We start from the raw sequence: 18,234 nt of genomic DNA on the forward strand, positions 1-18,234 counted from the left end.
AGTGTAACCCTTGTTCTATCCTAGGCACTTTACCATTGGGAGTTGGGTCATCTAGACCCACTAGACAGTGCTCTGAACCTTTTTTCTTCAATGATTTGTGATCTTCACTGGTGTCCATGGATGGATGTGAATATTGTGCAATGAAAGCATTTTGCTGATCACCACTAGCTCCATTGAGAAAGTGGGCGTGTCTGTTAGCCTGGAGGCGGTTTTAGCTGCACAGGCTCTTCCTAGAAGAGGCTGCTCCTCACTTATGATGACGTCACAATGTGAGGACCCTCTTATTGTGAATTGGGAGGGGCTGGTGCTCAGAGGGTTTCAGAGGAATGCTGAGAGATGCGTGAATGGATCAAAATACTGCTGTGGATTAGTTTTTGTGAGGAATTAACATTATAATACACTTTAAAATTTTAAAACGTTGATGTTGCATGATATAGGCCCTTAAAGAAATACTGGCTGAGATGTACTAACAACATAAAATCTACAATGTGTAAAAAAAAAGCTTTTGTAAACCCCAGTAGTTATCCAGTTTCCAAAATAACATAAATGCAAATGAGTGTTTGATTTTCTAAAGGCTGAAGAGACACCTTGTGTGTCCTACTGAGCTCTGGACAGTGAGACATTTGAAAGGCTCTTAGCTGTTTAAAGGGCTGCAGACCCCCGTTTCTGGCTAAATGACCCAATAGGAAACTTACCTCTGCGGAGACCACGTGACGTTTCCGCCCCCGTCCTTTATACAGAAGAGGCCTTCACCGTGATCCTGCGGCCTTTTCAATTTAAGATGGACGTTTATCCTAAACAGCCAACACGTTTTTACTAAAAACCCATCTCTGGTTTTCCAAATCTAAACATTACATTTCTACAGAGAAAAGTTCAAAGCATCGCCCACCTTCCAGCTGTCCAAGAGTTCTTCAGCCGCGCGCCTTCCTGCGGGTTCATCCCGGGGGTTTCCGGGGGAGTGGGGTGGGGGTGCCCGTATGACGCTGCGTTCACTGGCTTTTCGAAATGCGCACTTCATGTCAATTGGGGCAAATTGAAGGCTTAAAAGCCTGTTTACTTTAGATAATATATCCTATTTAATATATCCTATTTAAAACATTATTGAGAATTACTACAGGAAACAGTGATGAAACCTTTTTTAACAGATAAATTAGAGCACTTCATTGTAATACTATAATATATGAGATACGTCAAAAAATTGACAGTTAAAGAAAAAAGAATATAATAGATCCTAATATTTTATAAACTCCATCAAAATAATTGTTTCATCTCATTTATCATAATATTTATAGTTTTTTTTATCACACACCATTAGACTCGTAGTGTAAATAAATTAAAATGCAGAAAAATCAATTTAAAGAACTCTTTGGTCCGTCCCTGAACTCAACATTTTTCCGGTTTGTTGTCACATGTCAATCAAAGCCTGATCGCCGCAACAGCAACACGGAACGAGAAAACCTATACACGGGTCCCTAGAAATGTAAATAAAACAAATTAGTAAATCGCAACGTACCTTTTTACGAGATTTTCCACAGGAAAAAAAGAGAAAGGCACGTCACGTGACCAACGTCAGCCCGCATATATGAATGGAAAAGATCAGACGCTTTCAGATCCTTTGAGGAAAAGTTGAACGTAACAAACAAACAACTTCATGTCTGCAATATTACGAAAATAAAGGGGATATATACTGCTAGAAATGTTTTCAAAAATAAATTAGTCCACAATCACTCTTATTTTATGGCATTTTCTGCGGAAAAAAAGAGAATCATATTAGTCACGTGACCCACGCGCACGTCTGCAGATATGAATGAAAGTTAACGTGTTTCTCCAACGTAACAGAGCCTTTGGAAGAAAAAGTTGAATGAAACAAGCAAACTACAAACTGTATGTCCAAAATGAAAGCATATTTTAAAAGAAAATGGTATATTTCTCACTAGAAATGTTGTCAAAATAAAAATTAGTCCTCAAAATATCTTGTTTTATGGGATATTCCACCGAAAAAAAAACGTGCATCCGCCATGTTTTTTGCTCACGGCAGGCCAAACCTCCAAAGTCACGTGATCCTGAGAAGGCTCGTAGAAAATGAATAGAAAAATGAAACGTATCCCCCTCACAGTTTAGGGGGCGTTTTTGTAAAACTCTCACGCATTTCCATGTGGACAAATGTAGCTACTACACATTTTAGGATGAGACTGGGTTGTTGTCCAATACAGCAATAAAGAGCCAGTTTCTTGACTAAAATGTATAGTTCCAGTGTTAAGTCATCAGTTTTGACGCTCCTGCAGCTCTCCTCGTTCTCCAACGATCCAATAAAAATCCACAGTCCAAAAGTAAAAGAGAAAAATCTTTAATTCCTTTTCTTTAGGTTGAAAAGTGAACAATAATCCACAGTTTTCCCTTAGGAAAACTGAATAAATATAAAGAAAATATGTAAATTACCGAGAAGAACTTAGCGAGGTCAAAAAACTGTTTGACTCCATTCCAAAATTGAGACTGACATGCATCTGCTGCGTGACCACCAGTGAACCACAGAGTGAAACCCCGGCGCCCCCTACTGGCTGTAAACTGAATAACACACTGAATGCAAAATGGTCATCTCTGGCATTAAGGCGTCTACACATGGACACCAATGAAGATTAAAAATTATTGAAGAAAAAAGGTTCAGAGCACTGTCTAGTGGGTCTAAATGACCCAACTCCCAATATTAAAGTGCCTAGGATAGCACAAGGGTTAAATGTTTAAGATCCTTAAATGTTATTCCTTCATAATCTATGATAGTTTGTAGTATATTTTACCTCTGGACTTTTTTGAATAATCGATTAAAAAAAAAGACTGTTCGAAACTTGAAAAATCCAGTTTACAACAGTTTCTCAAAGACAGCATAACATGTCAGGCAGAAGTAAGCAATATTATGTCAAACGGTAATATTAATATTAATATTAATTTTGTGTGTGATTAGTCAACAAAGTCGAGAAGTAAACTTACTTATTTGCTTACTTACTATCACAGATTATGAAGAAATAATATTTAAGGATCCTAAACATTTAATCACAAATACCAAACAGTATTGGACCTTTAAATTAAGTCTACACTTCTATTTCATTATGAATTCTTTGTACTGAGTCTCAAAAATCATATATCATAACATGTCCACATGGGAAAAATTAAAATACAGTTGCAATTATCAAAAATAAACGAGCTATGATAGGGTTGGGAGTATGTTTATACACACCCAATCTTATCTCAGCCTTTTTTCATAGTAAATGTATATTTGATTAAAATACAAATAGAATGTATTTCTTTGATTTCAATCATTCATTTGAGATTTTGGTTTTTTAAACTTATTTTCAAAACCAGAAATAAAACCAGAAATGGATTTCAGCCGTGTTCGCTCAGTTACCGTAAGGCTGAAAATACTGGTGCACTAAAATTCAGGAGCGGCTGATTTGACACCGCAGATTCGAATCACGGCTGGCTTGACAGCAGTCCTAAATTCAACATCCTTCTGGGTTGTTGTCAATTTTCATTCAAAGGCTGTTCCACTAGTGATTGCCACAACAGCAACAAGAAACATGAGACCCATATATGTGTCCCTACGTGTTAATAAAAGTAATTAAACCGCAATCAATCTTATTTTAAGGTGTTTTACTCAAAAAAAAGGAAAGCCAGCCGATATGAATGGAAAAGATCAAATCTGGCTTCTCTACGATTTCAGATCCCTTTTGAGGTAAAATTGAACGAAAAAAACAATCAACAAACTGCATGTCTACAATGAATGGATGTTATGAAAGTAAAGTTTATATTTCTTGCTAGAAGTGTTATCCAAATAAAGATTAGCCCACAAAATAAGATGTAATAGCGACTATCCGCTGTGTTTATGTTCAGGGTAGACAGAAAATCAAAAGTCACGTGATCCTGAGAAGGCTTGTAGAAAATAATTAAGAAAATGAAATGTAGCTATACCACAATTTAAAGCCAGTTTTTATAAAACTGCTACGTTTTACAAGACGTTTTATAAAACGTGTGCCCAGAGCAGGGGTCGGGAACCCATGGCTCGCGGAGCCATATCTGGCTGTTGTGATGGCCACATCTGGCTCGCAGACAAATCTTAAATTATATTTTAAAAACAGTTTCATTAGACCAATCCTTCTCGGTCGCGATGCGATGCCAGGGGGGCGCGCAGTAGTAGCAGTGCTTGGAGAAAAAAAATCTGCGCCACTATCAATTTGCTATTATCTGTTATAACACAGAGTTTGTAAAACCCTGAAACTCATTTGCCGTCCCTACAGCTGCGCGCTCCCGTCTTTGAGCAGGAAAAGGGGAGGGGTACTGTGTGCAGTCAGCAAGGTGAGACGCGCACTGATCAGAACACGCTGCCCGTCACATACCACACACTGCAGCGTGTGAGTATTGCTTTACTGACAATATTTGGCTCCACGTCTGCATGTGAGCAGTCTTTCTCACATCTAAAGAACAATAAGACCAACCTACGATCACGTTTAATTGATGAAAGTCTCAACACCTGCATGAAACTTAAACTCACCAAGTATCAACCAGACTAGACCATCAGCAAAACCATGCAGCACCAGAAGTCACATTAATGGTAAAAAAATACTCATTATTTAATAGCAACAGCATAATGTAGCGTCCCTTTCCCACACTGAGGAACAGAGACTTAACCTCTTTTAAGGTTCTTTATTCTGGTTACTGCAGGCCGTAACCAACGCCGTACAACTTAATCAGCAACTCCTGAATCTGTCCCGCCGACAGCGCTCCCCCCCTTCTTTATATTCCCCAGTACAAGTCCTCCTATTGAGGGGTGACCAAGATGGCGCTCTGAACAGTCGTGTTTGGCTGAGCTCTGCAAACCTAACTGTTTTTTGTAATAATACACGGTGAGCAAAGACCCTTTCTTGATTTTTTTTTACCTCTTTACATTTTTTTATACTTTTTGCATAGTTCTCAAAGCAATATGAGCAAAGCCGAGAAGAGAAAGACGGAACTCAAGAAATCGCTAGCGAGTGTTGGCTCTGTTAGCAAACCTGCTAACGTTAGCCATCCTGCAAAGCCGTCTGCGTCGAGTAAGACTACTGATGCTAAAGTCAAATTAATTGACTCAATGCATGACTACATGGAGGCAGTTTCGGAACCATTCCTAATGGAAGAAGAAGACTTCCCTGCTCTTCCCTGCACACCCACTGCTTCCCCAGCTGGTAAGCTGAGAAAAGTCACAGAAACGGAGACAGAGGCTGTTCTTTCTCAACTCTCGTCACTCACACAATTGATAAACTCGAGGTCAGACACTCTGGAAAAGTTAATTAGCGGCAACTCCAGAGAGATCTCTGAGATGAAAAAAGCTGTGCAGGAGAACTCCATGCAAATCTCAGCTGTAAAAGGCTCCGTTGATGTCGTTTGTACTGAAATTAGTGACATGAAGAACAGAGTGGTCCACGCTGAGGCACAACTGGAGAAATATAAAACAATCGTGGAAACACAGGAAAAAAGGATCTCCCAGCTGGAAAGCTACTCCCGCCGCTGGAATCTGAAACTACGCGGTTTGGCTGAGAAAGAAAATCAGAACGTGCGGCAAGAAGTGATCCAGATCTGCCAGTCTGTTCTACCGGAGGCAAAAGACAAACTCCCCGATGTTGTGGATACGGTACACAGACTCGGCCCGAAGAGACCGAACAACAACCAACCGAGAGGGATCATCATCCAGTTCACTGCGAGGATTCACCGCGATGCTGTCTGGCGCGCTGCAAAGAAATCTGCCTTCCTGAAAGAACACAACCTGAGGATGGCGGAGGATCTGTCTGCTGAGGACCGCGAACGGAGAAACCGACTGTGGAGAAAGCCAGGAGGGAGAACAAGCTGGTGTTCTTTGTTGGAGGACGTGCCTTTGTGAATGGTAAAGAAATCCTGCCGCCTTAACGAAGGCTGCAGATGTGAAAGCTGGATCTGAACGTTTTTTGCTATTTTCCACATTTATCAAAAATGATACTGTTGCTTAAAATTTGATTTTATTTGAGCTCATAAGCTATTGCATTCAAGCTGCTACTTTTTATTTTAATTTTTATCTTGCTTTAATTTTGTTTTTGATATAACATTATAATGTTATTTTAAGTATTACATTATACTTAAATGTGAATCAAGTATCAGCATTGTGGGTTTTATTTTTATTTATTTTTTTCTTAAAACATTTACTCTTATGAGTAAGATGGGACTAATAACGCCCATCACTTTGGTGTTATTTCATAAGGAAATAATTATTGTTAGGGTCTTAGTTCACAGCTTTTTTTGTAATGGTTTGCAGGTTCTTATCCTCTTTCTGTTCCTAAGCGACCAAAAATCCTTAACTCAACTTCTTTTTTCTTCTTCTTTGGTCTAAATATCTTTTGTTTTTGTTCTTTTTTTCTATTTCAACTTCATGTCTTTATCCATTATTTCTTTAAATGCGAGAGGTTTAAGAAACAATGTTAAACGTAAAGCCATTTTTTTGTTTTGTAAGCAGTTTAATTCAGATTTTTGTTTTATCCAAGAGTCCCACTCAACTGAACAAGACAAATCCTTCTGGAGGTCACAGTGGGGAAATGATGTGTGGATGTCACATGGTACAGAGCGAGCTGCTGGTGTCTGCATTCTCAAAAACAGATTCAATGGAAAAGTTTTGCTATCTGACAGCGATAAAGATGGTCATTACATTTTTATGATACTTGAAGTAGCCCATTCCGTCTTTATTCTAGTCAACGTGTACGGGTTCAACTCTCAAACAGAAAATAATCTTCTCTTCAATAGACTAGAAACACGTTTATTGCACTGGCTGTCTAAATACCCAAAGTCTTTTATAATATTTGGAGGGGATTTTAACTCAGTTTTTGATAACTCTATGGATAGATGGCCTCCCAGGAGTCCAGACTCTAACTCTCCTATAAAGTTGTTTGCACAAAATTTAGATTTAATTGATTCTTGGAGAGACTCGCATCCAAACCAAAGAGCTTATACATGGTGTAACAAATCACAGACCAGACACTCACGCATTGATTTCTGGCTTACTTCTAAAGACTTAAAAAATGTTAAAACAGATATTCATGCCACACCGCTTTCAGACCACAAAACAATTCATCTAACCGTCCCTTTGTCGAGCTCCTCTGGCACTAAAGCTTCATACTGGAAGTTAAACAGTACCATTCTTGAGCATCTGGAGGTGATTTCTGAAACTCATCGCTTAATAAAACTTTATTGGAACAATGCACTAGCTGAACACTCATTCTGTAATAATTGGGAACTTTTGAAATACGAACTTGGTAAATTTTTTAGAAAATATAGCTCTGACTTAACAAAAAAAAGAAGAGCTGTTGAGACAGATGTAATACAGAAGATTGCTCTTCTTACATCTAAGCCAACAGATGTCCTAGATGAAACGGATAAAACAGCTTTAATAGACTTACAACACAAGTTAGATGACATTTATAAACGCAAAGCAGAAGGCGCGTTTATCCGATCTAGGAGAAGGTGGATTGAAGAAGGAGAGCAGAACTCTGCCTATTTTTTCAGGCTAGAGAAATACCAGTCCAATAGCAATTCTGTTTCACAATTAAATATTAATGGGGTCATTTCTGATGATAGAAGTACCATAGCAAAATATTGTTCTGATTTTTATAGTAAACTCTATTCTTCCAACTATTGTTCAACATCTGCCCTTACCTTTCTTAACACTGTCAATAATATTACTCCAGTGAGTGAAGCGGACAGAGTCTGTTGTGATGATGTCATCTCTTTGAATGAGGTTACAGATGCTATAAAATATCTGAAAATAAATAAATCTCCTGGAAAAGACGGCCTTACTGCCGAGTTCTATAAACAGTTTTCTGACAATTTAGCCCCATTTTTATTAAAAGTTTTTGAAGAAAGCATTAACAAGGGTGCACTCCCTCCCACGTTATCTCAGGGACTGATTACCTTGATCCCTAAACCGAGAAAGGATCCTCTTTCCTTAGATAACTGGCGACCAATCACCTTATTGAATTGTGATTATAAGATATTGGCTTTGATTCTTGCAAATAGAATAAAGCCAGTCTTAGATACAATTATTGATGAAAATCAGTCTGGGTTTATGCAGAATCGTCATATCTCAAACAATATTAGATTAATTTTAGACATACTAGATTACTCAGAACTCGTGCAGGATGACAGTCTCATTCTTTTTCTAGACTTTTATAAAGCCTTTGATTCTTTAGAACACAATTTCATTATTGCTGCTTTAAATAAATTTGGTTTTGGTCAATTCTTCTGCAATGCTGTTCAAACTTTATATGTCAATAGTAATAGTTCTATAAAACTCGCCAGCGGAACTTCTCCTAGATTCTTCTTGAAACGTGGGGTAAGGCAGGGATGCCCCTTATCAGTCTATCTGTTTCTTCTTTCTGTTCAACTCCTCAACCTACATATCAAACTCAGCCCATTAAAAGGTTTAATTGTGGCTGAGAGGGAAATATTCATAAGTCAACTAGCAGATGACACTGCTCTCTTTCTCCGAGACGCTTCACAAGTAGCTGTGGCGATTAATATTATCCAATCCTTTTCTAAAGCTTCAGGACTTACCCTTAATTTAAATAAATGTGAAATTCTGCCTGTTAAAAACTGTTTGCTTACATCTATCCAAGGTATTCCTGTAAAAACATCTGTTACGTACCTTGGTATTCAAATCACTAAAGATATGCAATCCAAATGTTCTACAAATTTCTCTCCAATAATAGATAAAACCAAAAAAAACCTAAACCAATGGCTGCAAAGAGATTTGTCTTTGAAGGGCAGAGTTCTGCTTACAAAAGCAGAAGGAATCTCTCGTTTGACGTATGCAGCTCAATCTCTACAGGTTAATAACACAGTCTGCAATACAATTAATAGAATATTATATAACTTTCTATGGAGAAATAAAACTCACTATATCAGAAAATCTGTTATTTTAAATACCTCTGATAAAGGCGGTTTAAATTGTATTGATTTTACTGCCCTTAACAATACACTCAAGGTAATCTGGATTAAGAAATATCTTAATAACCCCACATCTATCTGGAACTTTATTCCACATTTTGTATTTTCAAAGGTAGGAGGCCTTAACTTTCTGCTATGCTGTAACTATAGTATTCCAAAAATCCCTTTGAAACTGTCAAATTTTCATCAACAGGTTCTCTTAGCCTGGGCTCTGATCTACAAACACAACTTTTCTCCACAGAGTTGTATTATCTGGAATAACTGTAATATTGTCTATAAAAGGAAAACTCTGTTTTTAAATAATTGGTTTAATAATGGTATAATTTTCCTCAATCAATTATTCAAAGAACCTGGATTATTATATAACTACTCAGATTTCACAAAGCAGTATAAAGTACCAATAACTCCAAAAGAATTTGCAGTAGTGTTTGATGCCGTCCCGTCTGCGCTTTGCATGTTATTCAGGGGTTTCTACAGCGCTCATCCTCTGACTCTTCATCCTCCTGATGTGCTCAAATCTCCTCTGGGTAATTTCTGCTTCACTTCCGCTAAACAGTTGAACTCAAAAATCAGAGCTTTGTTTCAAGATAATTTAGTTTCTGTTCCATCAGCTATCTATTATTGGGCTAATTTCACTTCTAACATTGATTGGAAAAAAGTCTGGTCTTTACCACAAAAATACTTCTTAACAAATAAAGTCAAAGAAATCTCTTTTAAACTCCTACACAGATTTTATCCAGCAAAGCATTATTTAACTAAATTTAAGGCTGACATAAACACCAGTTGTACTTTCTGCCAGAAACAACCTGAAACCTGCTCTCACTTATTCTGGTCTTGTGAATTTACATACAGATTTTGGAAAAACATTCACAAATTTATCACCGATTCTATTTTTGCTGACATACAACTTTATTATAAAAACATACTTTTGGGTTTTCATAGCTTTGATGTCAAAGACCGTGATGCTTTCTTTTGTGTAAACATGGTATTATTTATCGCTAAATTTCATATACACAAAAGAAAATTTTCCAATAAAAAACCGGATTTCTTTGTGTTCAAACTGGAACTGCAGCGTTATTTAAACTTAATTTCTGCTTCAAAAAATACAAAAGCTCAAAAAACAATTAGCATCTGTAAATCTTTTGGAGTGCTGACATAGATTTACTCTCGCATTTTCTCTTTTCTCTTTATTTTTTTGTTTCTTTTTATTTCTTATTCCCTTTTGTGTTTATTATTAATAATTAGTATTTTTTAAAGAATGCAACATGTTTGTTCTGTATTCAGAATTCTATTGTACATTAAATGTGCATAATTGTTGTATTTTCTTGTTTTGTATGTTGCAATTGTTCAATAAAAAAAAAAAATAAAAAAAAAATAAAAAGTCCTCCTATTTCCTTATTCGGCCCATAGCTGAACCCCATTGGTCCAAACCCCCCAACGACAGGCTGAGCGACAGAACTGAGGGCCAATCAGCATCTCTGCTTGATGCGTTCAGTGAACTCCGGAACTTAGAACGAGACCCAACAGCCACCCAGTTCAACTCAGTCCGTTACAATAACAATGTTATTAAAAAGAATCCACTGACTTATTGTACTTTAAAAATATTGAAATTACATAAAATGCCCACATTCACTTGTATTTTCAGTTTTAGTTTAAATATATTATATGGCTCTCACGAAATAACATTTACAAATATGAAGTGTTTATTGCTCTTTCGGCCAAAAAGGTTCCAGACCCCTGGTCCAGAGGGACAAACGTAGGGAAATAAACACGTTTTGGGATGGAACTAGATTGTTCCTTTAAGCGGCGCATTATGCCTCATTCAGCACCAAGGACAGTGACCGCACCAGCTTTTGGCGAACCGTCACCACCCGCACACCTCCACGAGTCCGCGGGGGTCCCTGTGGGCAGGGGGCACATTCCTCCGGTCATTACGCGCAGATGGAGCCGTTTCCTCCCCTTCCACGTTACCGCGGCACCGACAGCTGAAGCGGAGGTCTCCACACCAATCGGGTTTCCTCGACTCCCCTATAAAAAACATATTCCTGAACGGCATAGCGGCGGCTCCACTCGGGTGAAAGAAGCTGCGGAGAATACTACAGAAAATCTTGTTCCACTCCACCCCTTGTCATTATCCCTATTATCTGCCAGGCACCATGTCTCCTCCTGCGTCGGTGGCAACTGCCAGTGAAAGCAGCACGACCACCGTTCTCGAGGAGGATGCCAGAGACGAGGTAACGGGACATTTATCCAAATTCCTTTTTTTGCAGAGCTTCAATGATTGAATGTGTGCGCCAACAGACACTGCAGACATGTCTGCCTTGCCCTTTTTGTGGAAATCCATGATCACAGACACATTTTTGCTTAAATAACATAATCTATTCCCCTACAGACTCTTAAAAGATTTTTTTTTGCCTTAGAGTTATATTCATGACAAAAATAATAATCTTATTTCATTTTTCTCTCATCAGCAAAGACCTCTGAGGCAGTCTCTGAGCAAATCCTTTTGCCGGGAGAGTTTTTGGAAATGCCTCCTTCTGTCTGTTCTCATGTACGGCTGTGTGGGGGTGATGATCTGGTGTCATGTCACCAAGGTAACACGCCTTAGCTTTGACAGTGCCTTCAAAGGAAAATCCATGATGTACCATGACAGCCCCTGCTCTGATGGCTACATTTATATACCCCTGGCCCTGCTGGGCATGCTCTACCTGGTCTACCTAGTGGAGTGCTGGCACTGTCATGTGAAGGACGAGCTGCAGCACAAAGTGGACATGGAGGGCATCTGTGAGTGCATCCAGAGGATGCAGCAGGCCAAGCCCTGCATCTGGTGGAAGGCAATCAGCTACCACTACGTCCGTAGGACCCGACAGGTCACCCGCTATCGCAATGGGGATGCATACACGAGTACACAGGTGTACCACGAGCGAGTCAACACACATGTAGCGGAGGCTGAGTTTGACTACAGCCACTGTGGGGTCAAAGATGTTTCGAAACAGCTGCTGGGTCTAGAGAAGTCTCCCCTTACAAAAATGCGGTTAACCAAGTGCTTTAGTTTTGCCAATGTGGAGTCTGAGAATTCTTACCTGACTCAGAGAGCACAGTTTTTTACTGACAACGAGGGCCTCGACGACTACATGGAAGCCAGAGAGGGCATGCATTTGAAAAATGTTGATCTGAAGGAGTATGTCATGGTGCTGTCTGACCCAGAGCACCAACCTTGGTATCTGTCCCACTACATCTTCTGGTTTGCTTCATTCCTCACCTTCTCCTGGCCTCTCAGAGTGTTTAATGAGTACCGCACTGCATATGTTCACTATCGTGTGGAGAAGCTCTTTGGACACGACTACATCCCCGTGACCCAGTGTGACGATAGGCCTTACTGGCCCCGGATCCCCCGTGTAAACACTATTGACAGCACAGAGCTGGAATGGCACATTCGCTCCAACCAGCAACTGGTTCCTAGCTACTCTGAAGCTGGCCTAATGGATCTGGCCCAGTGCCCATCCAGTTTTAATGGAATTCGTCAGAATTGTGAGCGCTGTCACCGAGCAATCAGCTGCTCATCCGTGTTCTCCAGGAGTGCCCTGAGCATGTGCAATAGATCCAGCCCTCGCATCCCCTTCAGTGGTAGCCGGTTCTCCTTGGCGTGCCGTTACGGGTCCCAGCACAGCTGTTTCTGGAGGAGCGGAAGTCTGGATGACCAGGAGAGTCCCAGTGAAAATACCCACTCTCTGTCTGAGCGTCTCACTACAGATGACGGGGAGCCTCCAGACTATCAAGACGCTCACTGCTATCCGGTTCTCATTATCCACTGCAGTGAGAACTGCCAAAATCACAGATTTTTCCACAGAAATGGAGCCTGCGTGGAGACTTCTTTATGACCACAGAATCTCTGTGGTCATAAAGAAGTGGTCATACAGAACCTCTGTAGCAGGTTGACACACAGATACAGAGAATGCTTAAAGGTCTGAAAGCCACATTCAAACTTCTAATCTACATTCACAAGAAACAACTCCCTGAATCCTTAATGTGGGAGTCACATTAATGACTCCTACAAGACTTTTTGTGGATAAAGCAATCTCTTTCTGTCAGGCTTTGGTGAAACCAAGGATACTAAGACTGTTACGCTGTACACCCTAACTTAGAGATCTCATTTAAATGATAGTTACCTTAAAGGTTCTTTACAGTGGGAAGGAGCAAACATCTCATTTTCATTCACAACAGCTTTTTGGGCATATGAAGCAGGAGCTGACCTCATCATCAACTGCAATGGTTCCACCTCGATTATTCATATCCAGAAATTCCAGTACAGCATTAATGGGATATGTTTAAATTCCCTACTACGAGGCTATGTAGTGCAGGACTATCCAGTGCCCTGGACTTTAACTTAATTTAGGCAAAAGCTCACTCCTTTTTTATTTGACCGACAAAAATGATGTCACCCATCTGCCAAAATAAAATTCTAATAAATACTAACATTTTACAATGACTATTTATGTCATTTATGTTCTGATGACGAAAACTTGGATGATTTAAAAAAAAATAAACAATTAGTTTTCTTTTAATGACACATTTTTCAAACATTATGCATTGTGGTCTATATTCACTAATCTAGTTAGCATCAATCAATGACTGTTTAAGAGAACTGGAGTGAGTGAGTGTGACATCACCCATAGAAAAAGTATTTTTTCCGATTCCAACAAAATGAAGTCAATTCAGTCAAACATCAATTTTTTTTGTCAATTTGGATGCTGTGATTTTGGAGCCAGACATTCTCAGTAACCAGTGATTGGTCAGGGATAGTTTTAGTCAACGCTTCTATGGCAACCAAAGTAGGAGGTGAGCTTGTTGGAGGACCACACCCCTTCCACTGAAAATGGGCTCAGGAGAATTTGTTAATGAAACGTTTCGAACGTTCAATGTAATGTCACATGCTTTTGTTAAGGCATCTGATTGGTCAGTTTATTACTAAAATAAGTTGTTTTACAGAAAAAATATCATGGAAAAAAGTTAGGATTAACAAGAACATGTTAAAAATAGGAAGTGGAGAAAGGATGGTTATTCTGACAAATAGTGACTGAGTAATAGCTGTTTATTTCTCAATAGAAGTCTATTGATTTTTTATTTCTTGTAGCCGGTGTGTACTTCCTGTTTGAAATGCCAGGGAAGATGGGTCCTCACAATGTCAGTTCAGTTCTTATAAACAGTCAATGGTATTTATGCACTAGTTTTTCACATCCCAGGGAAATCTGAAAAAGAAATTGTCACTCTTACTGTGTGCAGCAGTGAAGGCACTTTTTTGTTTTAGCATACTGTATTTTAACACATGGAAAGTTGAGCTTTCTATCAGGTTGTTAGAAAAAGTAAAACTTAAAAAAAAATGTTTAAAATGTTTAAACATTTGATCAAATGAAAACCGCTGATGCCAGACCTTTAGTGCAGTGTTCTGTATCTCTCTTTCTCCTTCTTCAGCAACAGATTTTTTTCTGCTTTGACTGTTAGTCCTACGTGGCAACTCAAAACAAGCATTTGCAAATCACTGTTAAAGTTGAGCAGCTTTTCCTTTAAACATCTGTAACACATGTTGGAGAAGTACAACAAAGAGTTTTCAGTTTTGCAAAGAAGCACCCAAAGCAGACCTGTCGGAGCTTCTCTTCGATCTTCTTAAAGACTTGTTTCCTTTTTTAGCCTTCAAACGTTTTGCCTTAAATGCAAATCTTTAAAACAAAGGCTGCCATGTTGACCTTTACTTGGACAGATTTGGAAAACTCAACCCTTCATTGAGAAGGGAATATGAGGAATATGAAAAGATATGAATATGAAAAGATTGAAAACTGTGTCTTAAATCCAACTTTTCTTCTGCCTACTGCCACGAGACAACTGGCAACTGTGCTACAAAGGTAGTTTCAAGTCATTAAACACAAGAAAATAAGACTGTGGATGTTAAACACCTGGACGGAAAGTGGAAGAGGATTTTAATGAGAAGAAGGCCATGACAGCACTTGCATGATCGCTTCCTCCAGAGATTCTGTGTTAAAAAAAAAATCATGAAACATAACTGAATGTAAACCACCAGCAGAGAAACATGTATTGTACGTTCATTATGCATCTGTGACAAGATTATTATAGTTAACGAAAACGAACGAAAAAACTAAAACTAGAACTGAAAAAACATTTTCGTTAACTGAAATAAAAATAAAAACGAGAGTTTTAAAAAAACGAAAACTAACAAACTGTTTGTTGTGTGTATAAAACGAACTGAAACTAACTAATATTAACCCCAAAAAATCCTTCGTTTTCGTCTTTGTTAATACATAAGTCTTTGGAGACAAAATTTGTGGAACGCTCCTCAAAGGGAAAAACCCTACGAATCTGAAAGTACATTTAAAAGGCGCACACAAAAACACAAATCAACAGTACCTAGACAAGCTAGCCTGTCGCCCGCCCTCCCCCGAAAAAGAAGCGAGAGCAGGTCACGTAATGCTTTTATCGGCTGTTGTATTTTAATTTAAGGATGGTTGTCCTTGTGTCCTCTGAATAATTAGTGTTTCAAAATGTATCTTTGATTGAGTTTTATTATACAATACTTATTCTGGTGATTTTGAATCATGCACCTGACAAATATCCTAATTTACAAAAAAAAAGAAGAAAAAACTAAAACTAATAAAAACTAAACTAAAACGAAGCAATTTCGAAAAATAAAAACTAATAAAAACTAGTAAAGCTGCCTCTAAAAACTAATTAAAACTAAATAAATTTAAAAACAAAAATTCAAAACGAAATAAAAACTAAAACTAATAAAAAATCCGAAACTATTATAACCTTGATCTGTGATAGCAGAATAACGATCATGTTAATGTGTAAAAACTGTGTTTTCTCCGTCTGTTGTCTGTTGAACATGTATACAATATTGAAAGAGCACACTGGGATGTGCTAGCTTGCTACTGAAGGAGACTTTTGAGGTTAAAATTTGATTTTTTGAAGGAATTCAACCTCTTTCAGTGGAGTTTACGGACAGTATATGCAAATATCTGATGCACATGCGCATTTAACAAAATTTACAGAGCTGATTTTTTTTCTTATCTAAAGAAAAAATATGAATTGGAGCTCATCTCATTCTTTGCTGGTTTTCAAGGGCTCAGTATAATGGTTTTTTTTTGTTTTCTTTTCTATTTTATTTTACCAGGAAATTCTATTGAGATTACATCTCTTTTTCAAGGGAGACCTGGGCCAAAGGGCACCAATACAAAATAAAATACGGTTAAAACAACTGAAATAAAAATACATTACAAGAAAAAAATGCAATAAAAATTGAAATGAACAGTAGGACAATGACTAATAGGTTAATTAAAAGTGGTACAGATCAGTCAAGGGTGACATGTGGATGTTTCTTTTAAGAGCTCAGAATGTTTTGCTTTCTGAGCACATTATACAAAGGACATTATACTAGACATCATGAATTGTAAAGAAACTGATTCCTGATGTTAATTCTTTATATGGTAATGCTCAGACCTGAAAATAAGCTTCTTCTAAAAAAGAAAAAAACATCTTAATGCCATTATAACCACCATGTCATGTGTTAACTTTGCAGCTCCTAAGATGTGTTTAAAATATGTATAAGCTGAATAAACTAAAGTTGCAATAAATGTCCTGTGGTCCCCACGGTGTGATTAAAACCTCTGCCTCCACCAGTGCTCTCATGGTTGCAAAATTGAACCTTATTCTTTAATCCAATGCAGTCAGACCAATTTAATCCTTTTATTTGCAACTGGACTGCACCCCATGCAAAACTATACGTTTTTTAGAATTAAAGCAGAAATTTAGATTTTTTTCTTTTTCTTTGTTTTTAAAAAAAAACAATATATGTATTTGCAAGTTTTTTGGGGGTATTTTATATGCATTGAGTCTATGTGGCTCTTTTCTTTTCTTTTTTTTTTTTTAAAGAAAACTGGCATTTAATGAAAAAACTATTAATTACTTCAAACTAGACACCACGAAAATCAGACAAAGTAACAACAAAATATTAATTTTTGCCAATTTTGTTAAAACCGTCACTGCTGCATTCTGCCAGTAATTCATAACAGTCTGAAAATACATTAACCATTTATTCAATCCGTATGTAGTTCATTTGCAGTCAGGGGCTTTGAATAAAGAGCTAAAGCACAACACAGAGAAAGGAGGAACCAGATAACTTATTTAGTTTGGTTTTTTCAACAGCAAATAAAAAAAATGTGACTGAAGGAAGTTCCCATTAGCTGCAAAATGTTAAAATACTATTTCACCAGATTATTGAAAGTATGAACTAAGTATGAAGAGACGGCATGATGGAAACAAGAGAGATGGATGTCCTGTGTATTTAAGAGACCATATGGTTTTACACCACGATTTTCCTATCGTGTTTAAAACACCCAAGGTTGATATATAAGAGTGGTGGGAGCTACAAAGTTTATTGCATCTTGTGCAGACTTTTTAATTGGAAAGAATTCGGTAACTGCAAAGGGGTGCCTGGGGAGAGTGTAGCCAGACAGATCACTGGACAGCTAAAGTGATCACAGGCCTGGAAGGAAGGTACTTGGTGTGTCATCTGGAATGAGGAACAGACAGACTTGGTGGTGGAATGAAGAAGTTAAGAGGACAGACAGGAGTACAGCGACACGCAGGAGAAAATGAAGGTGGAGATGCAGTACAAAGGGTGGAGAAGGACATTTTATAGCTGGTCGATACAAAGGAGGGAAAGGTGGATCTACACTGGTGAGGCAGAGAAACAAGGAAGGACATGCAGCAGAAATGTGTTCACAGGTTCCCCAATAGTGAATGAAAGATGGAAGAAGAACTTTAAAGAGCTCATTTTTGGCTCTTTCCTTCTCTCACTTTCCCTCTATCTCTCCATTGTTCCCTCCACCTCCTGCTTTAATTATGTCACCATCCTCCAATCCTCATCTCTCTTTCAGCTGCAACTTTTTTTTCTCTTCCTTTACAATCTGTTTAGGCCTTTAAAGGTATTTGGCCAAATCAAAATAAAAACAGTATTCCAGCCTCTCAAATATTATAAACCACATTGAGTGAAATGCTCTTTTCTGGCTGTCCAAACATCCATGATGGAAAGCAGTGATATTTCACCTGATGTGGCACTGTATTTGCAGGCCCCAAATCACCGATTTCAGTTGGGATGCTACCTGTTGCCTCTTGCATATTGTCTTCCTCATTGGACTAATTTTTACCTCATCTTTCGGAAAATTC

General features: G+C 38.2%; 2 protein-coding genes across 24 annotated transcripts in view; one reads left to right on the forward strand and one right to left on the reverse strand.

Moving 5' to 3' along the window:
• The window catches only part of LOC110014764 (uncharacterized), a 31,998-nt gene extending 21,018 nt beyond the window's left edge, over positions 1-10,980 (reverse strand). For 19 of the 23 annotated variants that reach the window (XM_078940510.1, XM_078940506.1, XM_078940496.1 and 16 more), the window contains exon 1: positions 696-10,729. The gene's annotated coding sequence lies outside the window, so the exon portion shown is untranslated. The other 4 variants (XM_078940502.1, XM_078940495.1, XM_078940516.1 and 1 more) reach the window with 4 other exon arrangements.
• Positions 10,981-11,093: 113 nt separating this feature from the next.
• On the forward strand, positions 11,094-15,977 carry tmem151bb (transmembrane protein 151Bb). The gene is made up of 2 exons (XM_011480691.4): positions 11,094-11,228; positions 11,466-15,977. Exons 1-2 carry the CDS (start codon positions 11,151-11,153, stop codon positions 12,873-12,875), a joined length of 1,488 nt encoding a protein of 495 aa, XP_011478993.1. The 5' UTR covers positions 11,094-11,150; the 3' UTR covers positions 12,876-15,977.
• Positions 15,978-18,234: the final 2,257 nt, after the last annotated feature.

The sequence above is a fragment of the Oryzias latipes genome, chromosome 22 (assembly GCF_053564925.1).
Source record: "Oryzias latipes strain Hd-rR chromosome 22, Olatipes_Hd-rR_3.1".
In the NCBI taxonomy this organism is placed as follows: Eukaryota; Metazoa; Chordata; class Actinopteri; order Beloniformes; family Adrianichthyidae; genus Oryzias; species Oryzias latipes.

What these genes read in the sequence shown, in the direction of transcription:
- tmem151bb (XM_011480691.4), top strand. Translation starts at nt 11,151, where the DNA reads ATGTCTCCTCCTGCGTCGGTGGCAACTGCCAGTGAAAGCAGCACGACC. An exon ending in AGGAGGATGCCAGAGACGAG is followed by an intron (nt 11,229 to 11,465) that starts GTAACGGGACAT and finishes TTCTCTCATCAG; the next exon opens with CAAAGACCTCTGAGGCAGTC.